Source organism: Trachypithecus francoisi, unplaced genomic scaffold (assembly GCF_009764315.1).
Source record: "Trachypithecus francoisi isolate TF-2019V2 unplaced genomic scaffold, Tfra_2.0 Lachesis_group8, whole genome shotgun sequence".
NCBI classification, from domain to species: Eukaryota; Metazoa; Chordata; class Mammalia; order Primates; family Cercopithecidae; genus Trachypithecus; species Trachypithecus francoisi.
The window spans coordinates 72,485,806-72,497,014 of record NW_022681473.1 but is presented as its reverse complement, the minus strand read 5'-3'; the positions used below and the strand labels follow the sequence as shown (position 1 = coordinate 72,497,014).

The window sequence follows — 11,209 nt, the reverse complement described above, 5'->3', positions numbered from 1 at the left end:
CTATCCCAAGAGGATTGCCCAGGTGAAATTAGTTTTAAGTGAACTTCAAGATGATTCTCGAAATGCAACGAAAACTCCAGGATAACCTAAATGGTATGACAGGTAGGGGAGAGGTTCCAATCCGTCTTTTGTTCTAACATGCTAAGAGTTTTATACACACACGGTGTTCTCAAGCAACAGGGGACTTAGCCAGATTGACTCCTTTCTCCATTGCCTCCTGCTATGTATTAATAAAAGATGGGCCACTGCTGGCCTCAATTTACTGTTAGCCAATTGTTACTCGTAAAAATCAAGTGGCAAACAGTCAAAAAGAAAGAGCACTGGGCTTGAGAATCCTGGGAAAACTCAGGTTAGAACCTTAGGATCAGGTCTAGAGCTTTAAGAAATACTCATTTTCCTCCCCCATCTTATAGATGAGAAAGGCAAGGGCAAGAGAGGACGCAAGCATTGTCAAGGGCTTAGGAATGGCTTTGGAGTCAGACTGGGCTAGATCTGACCTTGGCCAACTCACTGAACCTCCCTGAGGCGCAGAGTCCACATTTGTTGAGTGGTGATAACATGTAATTCACAGGGCTGTTATTCAAGGATTAAATGAGATAATAGATGGACAGCGCCTGGCAGAAGCAAGCGCCCAGAAGCTGGTGGGTGTTGTTATACAGCTGGACTGAAACTCCACCTCTCTAGACTCCTGCCTTCTTGCCTCAGGAAAGGCACCACCGCAAGTAACTGCAGAAGCATATCAAGCCCTGCAGCGGCCTCACGGGCATGAACTGGAGTTTGAGGACCAGCCATCTCTTCCTAACCCCTTGCGGTTGGAGGAGTCAAAAGAAACGCCGCGGAGCAAAGGGAAACGAAGGGGTTAAGGCGTTGAGCTTGAGAAAGCTCAGAAAACTAAAGCGACTCCCCGCCCCTCCAAGCCAGGCTAAGTAAGCCCCTCCCCTGCACCGCCGGGGCGGTCGCCGCGCGCTCCCTCCCTCCGCCCCTCGCTTACAAGACCTAATGAGCTCCCCTGGGAGGCCACGCAGCGATCCAGGCCCAGAGCTGGTAGGCTGCGCAGCGCGCGCCGCGCCGGGGCGGGACCCGGGCCTGGGCTGCGGGCAGGAGCCGGCGGGGGCGCACGGGTAGCGCTGCGGACAGCCCGGGAGCCGCGGCGATGGCGGTGCAGGCGGCGCTCCTCAGCACTCACCCTTTCGTGCCCTTCGGCTTCGGGGGCTCCCCGGACGGGCTAGGGGGCGCCTTCGGAGCCCTGGACAAGGGCTGCTGTTTCGAGGACGATGAGACCGGGGCTCCGGCGGGCGCGCTGCTGTCGGGAGCCGAAGGAGGTGACGTGCGCGAGGCCACCCGCGATCTACTCAGCTTCATTGACTCGGCGTCCAGCAACATCAAGCTGGCGCTGGACAAGCCAGGCAAGTCGAAGCGGAAGGTGAACCACCGCAAGTACCTGCAGAAGCAGATCAAGCGCTGCAGCGGCCTCATGGGCGCCGTGCCCCCCGGCCCGCCCTCCCCGAGCGCCGCTGACACGCCCGCCAAACGGCCACTGGCCGCCCCTAGCGCCCCGACAGTCGCGGCCCCGGCCCACGGCAAGGCTGTCCCCCGGCGGGAGGCGTCTCAGGCCGCGGCGGCCGCCAGCTTGCAAAGCCGAAGTCTGGCCGCGCTCTTCGACTCGCTACGCCATGTCCCCGGGGGTGCCGAGCCGGCGGGGGGTGCGGTGGTTGCACCGGTGGCCGGGCTAGGAGGTGCGGGCACTGGGGGCGCCGGAGGGGACGCAGCCGGCCCCGCGGGGGCCACGGCGGTCCCAGGGGCCAGGAAGGTCCCACTGCGGGCCCGCAATCTGCCTCCGTCCTTCTTCACTGAGCCGTCCCGGGCGGGCAGCGGCGGGTGTGGCCCGTCGGGGCCGGACGTGAGCTTGAGCGACCTGGAGAAGGGCGCGGAGGCCGTGGAGTTCTTTGAGCTGCTAGGGCCCGACTACGGCGCCGGCACCGAGGCGGCCGTCTTGCTGGCCGCTGAGCCTCTCGACGTGTTCCCCGCCGGAGCCTCAGTACTGCGGGGACCCCCGGAGCTGGAGTCCGGCCTCTTTGACCCGGCGCCCGCAGTGGTGGGAAACCTACTGTACCCCGAGCCCTGGAGCGTCCCGGGCTGCCCCCCGACCAAAAGGCCCCCCCTGACTGCCCCCCGCAGCGGCTTGACCTTGAACGAGCCATTGCGCCCGCTGTACCCTGCAGCTGCGGACTCTCCCGGTGGGGAGGACGGGCCGGGCCATTTGGCCTCTTTCTCCCCTTTCTTTCCAGACTGCGCCCTGCCCCCGCCGCCGCCGCCCCATCAGGTGTCCTATGATTACAACGCGGGCTACAGCCGCAACGCTTATTCCAGCCTTTGGAGACCCGACGGGGTTTGGGAAGGGGCGCCGGGGGAGGAGGGGGCGCACCGGGACTGACTTGGAGGCACCCTTCCCTCCATTAGAGACAGCTGTGGAGAGCGCCACGCCTCCATGGGTTTCTCCTAAATCTAAAGAACGATGGGAAAATGCACGTGGAGATGAAACCGGATTTTTAAAAATTCAGTTAATAAAAGCAACTTCAGAAAAAAGAGATGAAGAGGAGTTGGGGATTGTTTAATCACAACCTCACGTGTTAAAACAAAAACAAACACGTTGGTAGGTTCTTACGGGACCAGAGGAGCCAAGAAACCAAGACGGTTTGGGGTATGGGGTGGGGACGGCAGAAGGGGCAAGAGCTGGCTTCTGTAGCCACCTGTCCCTTCTATTTTTCAGCGAAGGTCGCTGTGTTTAGTGTAATTGCCCCTTCTAAACAGTGTCCTAGTCCCTCCCTTCCCTCTCCTTGAGTGCATTTTGAATTAAAGCATATATTGAAAAGAATGGAGCGGAGACTTACTGAATTGGATGTTTTCTTACAGGACGGTTTTTCGTCTGGTCGCTTAGCTTTGTTAGGTGAGCCTGTGGCTGAGGACGGAGGCCGGTGGTCCACTGCTGACCTCCTGTGCTGGTCCTTGGGTAGGGTTCTCTTCTGTCACACTTTAACGTTTTTTTTTTTTTTTTTTTTTTTTTTCCTGCCCGCTTCTTGCTTCCATCTCCTTCCACCCTTATCAGTCCCAGTGCTTACTTTCCTTCTTTCTTTGCCTGGCCTCTCATTGCTCTATTTCTTTCGGCCAGCTTTTATTGCACATCTCTTTTGTAGGAGACTTAAATTTGGCAAACCTGGGTTCCATTTCTCTCCTGTCTTTACCCCATTTTCCAGCCACTTCGGGAGGGAGAGATTGGGCAAATTGTAACCTCTTTGTATCAGTTTCCTGATCTGAGAGGGTGAGGACGGTAATGTTCTTCCACTCCACAGCTAGTTGGGTAGCTCGGGGAAATAAAGTGTCTTGAGGCTGTGGCTTGATTGGTTCTGCTGTGTATACACAAATGGTTTCTACACCTGGAAACAGAGTTGTGAGTCCCATGCTGTTTGTTTGTTTGTTTGTTTTTTTTGGCTTATCTACTTGCCTGGTGATTGCCCTTTCCCTTACAAGCTGTACACCCTCTTTACCATCCCTCCTTCTCTCCTTCCACAGCTCCCCCTCCACCTCTGTTGGTTTCTGCCTCGCTGTGTGTCCTCAGTCCTTATACCCACACCGTCCCCACGGAAGGGCATAGAGAAGGATGTGAAGTTTCCAAAGGAGTCTCTATTCCCTGAATAGCAGGTTTGATGAATGGAATCTGAAGGGACTCTGCAGGGAGGAGTATGATCTGTTGTCTGAGGGAGATTTGGGGAAAAAGAAATATTTTTACCAGTCATGAATGTGGCAGAGAGGACACATGGCACCATCAGGATGGTTAAGGGGCGGGGAGGAAAGACTGGTGGGAAGTGAGCAGCTGGAGGGAAAAGAGGAACCCTTGGTGCTGTAGACCTGCGGAGAGAAAGGCATGAAGAGAGCAACTCCCAGAAAATCTGAGCGAGAGGCTGCCTACTGATGATGCTGTAAAGGAGAGCTGTTTGGCTTCAAGGCACCCAGGATTGATTGCAGGAATACCTGGATGGGAGTTAGTCGAAAACCGAGTGTTACTGCAATAGATGTAAAAATCCAGATTCATGGTTGCACACATCAAAAGTCTTGTGATATTTTCAGAAAAGAATTTCTGGAAAAAAATGAGTATTAACCAATGGTAGATGCAACTTTAAATGCTATCACTAAGTCACTTTCTTCTGAATAAAGCCTTTCTTAAGAAAGCACCACAGGAAATAGAGCAAGGAGTACTGTTAATGATGATAAGAACTTTTGCAACTCCAGAAAGCTAATGTCTATTGAATCTCTTCCAAAGTGGTGAAAGGTGATTAATTCCATTGTGCTAACAGAATATTACTTAATAACGATTTAATTTATCTAAACTATTGTGAATACAATCCAGGATACACTTGCACGGTAGGAAAACATTAATAACCCTGTGACTGTTACTAAGACTATAGTGTCATTGTAATGTTTCTTTCTTAATTTTCCTCTCCTTTCTTACCTAGTGTAGTAAAATAAGTTATCTTTCCCCTACTGTTTTGCTTGCTATACCTTTCATTAATAATAATATCAACATTGTGTGTTTTGGCATCCCAGGCATTTAAGCTAAGCACTAACTCACTGAGCCTCTTAATATTGCCATGAGGTAGGTGCTTGATATGGTTTGGCTCTGTGTCCCTACCCAAATACCATCTCTAATTCTAATCCCCACATGTTGAGGGAGGTCCTGGTGGGAGGTGACTGGATCATGGGGGCGGTTTCCCCATGCTATTCTTGTTCTCATGAACAAGAACACAGTGAGGGAGTTCTCATGAGATCCGACGGTTATAAAGTGTGGCACTTCCTTGCTATCTCTCTTTCCTGCCACCATGTAAGACATGCCTTGCTGCTGCTTCACCTTCTGCCATGATGGTAAGTTTCCTGAGGCCTCCCCAGCCATGTGGAACTGTGAGTCAATTAAACCTCTTTCATTTATAAATTACCCAGTCTCAGGTAGTATCATTATAGCAGTGTGAGAACAGACTAACACAGTACTGTTATTATCCCTATTTGAAAACTGAGGCTCAGGTAAGATAAATAACTTGTCAACAGCAAGTAGTGGATCCAAGATCCAGACATACAAGTGTCCTAATCCCAAGACCTGCCTGTTTCTTGCCAGGCTCTGCTGTGCTTTGTACATGTGTGTGGTTCCCAGTTCCCTGTATTATGCTAGTAGCAGATTTTTTCAGCCTCAGCACTATTGACATTTTGGGTGTCATAATTCTTTGCTGTGGGAGCTATCCTGTGCATTATAGAATGTGTAGCAGCATCTCTGGCCTCTACCCACTTGAAGCCAGTAGCACTGCCTTAGTTGTGACAATAGAAAAATATCCCCATCACCTCGTGTCTCCCTGGGAGGCAAAATTTCTGCCAGTTGAGAACCACTATGCTAGAGATATGTATATATAAAGTGTCTGTGGGGTGCCTGGCAGTTTCGTATACATGATTTCCTTTGATTCCTACAGAGGCCTGTGCTTTGTTGTCATTATCTTCATTGTTACAGGTGACAAATAAGAAAGGCCAAGGGGAGGGGCTAAATCAACTTAGGTGCATCTCATCTCTGCTGATTTACCAGCGGTGAACCAGTAACTTAACCAAATTTGAAGCATGGTTTACCCATTGGAAAAACTGGATAACAGTCTATCACAAAGTATTATTGTGATTTGGCATAGGGTATACATAAATATCCTCTAAGAGGAAGGGGGCAGTACCTAGTAGCAGACAGCCAAGGCTTGGCATTATGTCAAGGTTCCAATCCATCCTGTTACTCAGACTCCTATGTAGCCCTATTCCTCCCCACTTGCCTTCCAGTCTGGGCACATATGTGTGTGATATGCCACTTACTGTAGTACAGTAAGTAGTGCCCATTAGTAATCGTTTTGCCAAGGACTGAACTTACTATTTCCTCTGTTATATCAATTTCTGCTGAAGCCTGTTATAATTTTTTTTTAATCTCTTGCTTAGCCACATCCCTGACCATAGAGGATTCTTTTTTTTTTAGGCGGTGTCTCACTCTGTCACCCAGGCTGGAGTGCAGTGGCGTGATCTTAGATCACTGCAACCTCCACCTCCCAGGTTCAAGCAATTCTCCTACCTCAGCCTCCTGAGTAGCTGGGATTACAGGCACCCACTGCCACACTCGGCGAAGTTTTGTATTTTTAGTAGAGACGGGGTTTCACCATGTTGTCCTGGCTGGTCTTGAACTCCTGACCTCAAGTGATCTGCCCGCCTCAGCCTCCCAAAGTGCTGGGATTGCAGGTGTGAGCCACCATGCCTGGCCAAGAATTCTTTTTAAGTGCAATGGTAGGTATTTTTCAAGACTAGAAATATGCTGTAATATGCATGTAGTTGCATGGCTTTGGACAGGCTGGGTATCCTAACCTGGTAATAATAATTATACTTGCATGCCTCATAGTCATGATCCTCCATTTCAGCTGGGTGTTCCTTGGTACCTGGAATGTGTTTTAGTGTCTTCCTGTATCCTTCTCATGTCCCAAACCTTTGCCTATCTCCATTCAAGCCTCCACCCTATCCCTTCTCTCACTCCCAGGTCCTGACAGGATGGAGACCATGTGTTGTGACACCCCTCCATTTCCCACCCCACTTTTCCACACAATGTCTCTCTCCAGCAAGCAGGACCTTCTCTTGCCCTCATGGCTCAGGATCCTGCCCCTCCTGCCTCATGAGGACAAGCTGTTGCTCCATCTTCCCCTTATTAGCCATATCTTCAGCGTCATCCTTGCTCCCCACTTTTTTCTCTCATGCTAGAAGTAACTTTTAGAGTAATTTTTGAAAGAAAGAACAAAAGCTCTCTTAGCCCTGTTTCCCTCCCTAGGTATTTCGCTGTCATCTTCTCAGAAGAGTCAACTCTCTGAAAAAGAAGCTACACCTTTTGCTTCTACATCACCTGCTATGTAAACCTTAACTATTTTGAGTCTTAGGGTGACCAACCATTGCAGTTTGCTTGAGACTGTTCCAGTTTTAGCACTGAAGTTCCACATAACAAGAAATTAGTTATGCAGAACCATCCTTCCCATTGCTCACTGAGGTAATATTTCTAAAAAGCATTTCTGGTGTTTTCACTTCTTTGGTTAAAATCCTTCAATGGCTCCCTGTTACGTCTAGGGTAAAGACTTTGCTTAGAAATGTGGCTTTTGCCAGCCTCTTTTTTCTCATTTACCACTCTCCTAATAGTACCTGTGTTCCAGAAATTTTGTACTAATTGTAGGTGCTTTAATGCTCAGTACCCATGTTACCTTAATTCTACACAAATGCCATCTCTGCCCTACCATTTCCCAGGAATTTCTCTCATGGAAGCTTCAATTACCAAACACGGGGTCTTCAGCCTTCAGTTTTGTTGTTTACTTCTACGCCACATTTAAACAGTTGGGCTCTGTCTTCCTAAAACTCTCCTCTTTGGGTTTTTGGTATCTCATTTTCTTTTAGTTTTCCTCCTAACTTCCTGGCCATGCCTTCTTCCTCATTGGTGTAACCTTATACACTGGTGTGACCCAGGGTTCCCTCACTTCTGTCCTGTATTCTTTGCCCTCCATACATTCCTTCTGGGTGTTAGTGTCTTTTCCCAAGGCATAGTTATTCTTAATGTTTCGATGACCCTCAGATCTATACCTGCAACCTTGGCTTCTTTCTTCTGTCCCAGACTCATTACTTGCCTATTTCCTAGACAGAGTCTCTTGGGGGCTCATACACGCCTCAAACTTTGTGCCCAAAATCGAACACATACACAGACTGATTAGCCACAGTCAATCTCACCATACTCTTTTAGCCTGTCCCATCCTGTTCAAATAGCTACCAAGACCTATTTCATATTACCTTCTATGCCAGTGTGTTTTCAATACTTTTATCCATGACCTTCAAAAAAACTTCACTGGACATTATGTGTCAATATATTAATAGCCGTATTTATATAAATCAATATTCAGACAAACATCCCCATATTGAATTATAATCTATATTAATATTCAATTATGTTTTGATAGATAATTGAAAATTTTTTACAGAGCCCAGATTCTTTCTAAGAAGCTATATGTTACGCTGATAGTTTCTGTTCTATTTCTTAATAAAACCTGACTATTATTCGTTAAATTGATTTCATGGCTTACTGATAGGTTGGGTCTGCAGTTTGAAAGACACTGTTCTAAGCAACTCTCATCTGTCTCCTCTACTCCTTTACAATGCCACTTCCTTAGTTTGGGCCTTCATCACCCCTCACCTAATCAAGTACCATGATTGCCTAATGACCTCCTGTCTCTAGGCTCACAATCCTCTCAACCATCCTTCCCATTGCTCACTGAGGTAATATTTCTAAAAAGCAATTCTGGTGTCTTCACTTCTTTGGTTAAAATCCTTCAATGACTCCCTGTTACAACTAGGTAAAGACTTTGCTTAGAAATGTGGCTTTTGCCAGCCTCTTTTTTCTCATGCACCACTCTCCTAATAGTACCTGTGTTTCAGAAATTTTGTACTAATTGTAGGTGCTTTAATGCTCAATACCCATGCTACCTTCATAAATTCACTCCTGTTCTACTTATGCCTGGAATGGACTCCTTGACTTTCTCTGCTTGCTAATTTTTACTGAGCCTCTCATTCTTAGCCCAAGTGTCACCTGCTTTTTTAAGCTCCCTGAATCAATTAAGCACCTTTACTTTGGAATCTTCTATCATTCTAAAAGACCCCAGGCTCTGATAGCAGTTAATCACACTGTTATAGTAGTCATTTGTTAGTCCTCTGCCTCCTATACCGGAGGCAGGTACTTGCCTCTGCTTTCTTATCACTTTTTGGAATCTGGCAATAGTAATGTGTAACCCATGATGACTGGATTAATTTTACGGAACTTTAGAATTAAATAAGGGACTTTCCAATCACGTTGTCACTTGAGCTTCACCCCAAATGTCAAATGGTCATATAATCATATGCTCCCATTTTTTAAGGACCTATTATACAAAGAGACCCCTTTTTGTGTGGGAACCTTAATTGCAGCAGGAATTACGTATATGACAAAAATAACCATACCAGTATTTTTATCAAGCCAAAGGGCAGAGTTATTTTTCTTGAAGCAGCACATGTTATGGAAAGCACAGAGGCTGTTGGTGACATGCTTTGATCATTTGTTCTGTCCATAAAGTGTGATCAGAATGTTCCTCTGTGAGAGGAACCACTAGAAGCCCTTCCCTCAGTGAGTCTAAAATTGAGTTGGGCAGTTAAGATACAGATATATGAAATGTGCAGTGTCAATATGGGAGTAAAGAAACAATATAAAGCACTTTGGGAGGCCGACGCGGGTGGATCACTTGAGATGAGGAGTTTGAGACCAGCCTGGCCAACATGGCGAAACCCCATCTCTACTAAAAATACAAAAATTATCTGGGCATGGTGGCACGTGCCTGTAATTCCAGCTACTTGGGAGGCTGAGACATGAGAATCACTTGAACCTGGGAGGCAGAGGTTGCAGTGAATTCCACTGTACTCCAGCATGTGTGACAGAGTGAGACTCTGTCTCAAAAAAGAAAAAAAAAAAAAAAAGAAAGAAACTGTAAGAAAATAATCCAAGAGATGTCACAAAATACTAGAGAGTCTAGAGTTTAATTGCTAAATGAATGGCATGGGCATCTTTCTTTCCACTTTCAAAAGGTGATGATCCTAGAAACATTTTAAGTTGAAAAAAATCATATTTGTTTTTCCATAGAATGTGATGACAGTGAGAGATAGAATGAATGAATGAATATGTGGCTACGTTCCTGGCACAGGGCTCAAGATCCATTTATTACCTCTAATAAATGTTGTGGGTTGAATTGTGGACCCCCTCAAAAGATAGATGAGGTCTTAACTCCCAGTATCTCACAATATGACCTTATTTGGAAATGGGGTCTTTACAGAGCTAATCAAGTTAAAATGAAGTCAGTAGGATGGGCGATAATCCAATATGATTGGCATCCTTATAAACAGGGACAATTTAGACACATACACAAAGGGAAGACAGCGTGAAGACACACAGGGAGAAGACAGCCATGTGACTGGGGCAATGCATCTACAAGCCAAGGTATGGCCAGGATTGCTGGCGACCACCTGAAGCTGGAAAAGCCAAGGAAGGAATTGCCTCTAGAGCTCTCAGAGAACTGTTGGTCCCGCTGACACCTGGAGTTTGGACTTCCCGTCTCTAGACCTGTGAGACAGCAAATTTATATTATTTTAAGCCACTCAGTTTTTGTGTTCTTACGGCAGTCCTACGCAATTAAAAATACAACAAATAGTGACGATCAACACAAATACAAATTAATCCTATTTATTATGCCACACAAGGCTTCTTGTGCTTAAAAAGGACCTATGTAACCTTAACCACATTTATTTTATTTTAGAGAATACTGGGAAAGGGGCTCTGTACAGATGTAACAAAACCTGTAAAAGCTGCCTGCAATTTGAGGGGTGGACTCTTGGCAGCAAGAATGCTGGAGAGCCAAATGAGCAATTCCATTCCTGCCCAGGCTTAGGTAATAATGAGGCACATCTGGCAGTTTGACTCTAGCTACTTGTTAAGCTCTCTGAGGCTACTGTCGAACCTTATCACGTCCAACTCCACTCAGCTGCAAATAGCACCTGGCCAGTAAGAGCCTGTCCTAACAGTGCATGGGGAATCTGTTCCTCATTAAGAGGTGGGTCTAAAGGCCACCTTGGTATCCAGCAGTGGTCGGGGGAAAGCTGGCAAGCAACTGTGTGCTCGAGATGGTGCAGTTTTCCCCTTCACCCTTTATGTGAGCTGTGTATGACACGGATACTGCCTTGGTTTCCGGTAGGTTCACCTGAGTCTGGGGCTCTCCTGGGATGCCAGGCTCACTTAGCTGGGGCCTGGAACCCTTCCTCTTCCCTAGGGTTCAAACTTGTGAGTGCAGGCACTGTGTGCCCCCTGTTTACTATTGTACCCCCAGGGACTACTCGTGTCTGACATGCAGGAACTAAAATATTTGTCACATGAATGGACAGTTGTCTTTGCTATTGGCAAGATCCTGTCCTTTCTTGCTGCCAAATTCACTGTGAACTCGGGATACTGCTGCAAGGGAATCAAACATGCCTTGGGACTGCCTCTCATGTGACTCCCTTTCATGGGGTCTAACAACTCTGGGTGCCTCCCCTGCCTCTCCCCTTTGCA

The 11,209-nt window shown here is 47.4% G+C and overlaps 1 protein-coding gene across 1 annotated transcript; it reads left to right on the top strand.

Moving 5' to 3' along the window:
- The first annotated feature begins 943 nt into the window (after window positions 1-943).
- On the top strand, window positions 944-2,872 carry FAM181B (family with sequence similarity 181 member B). Its single transcript, XM_033206116.1, has one exon. It carries the CDS (start codon window positions 1,154-1,156, stop codon window positions 2,432-2,434), a length of 1,281 nt encoding a protein of 426 aa, XP_033062007.1. The 5' UTR covers window positions 944-1,153; the 3' UTR covers window positions 2,435-2,872.
- Window positions 2,873-11,209: the final 8,337 nt, after the last annotated feature.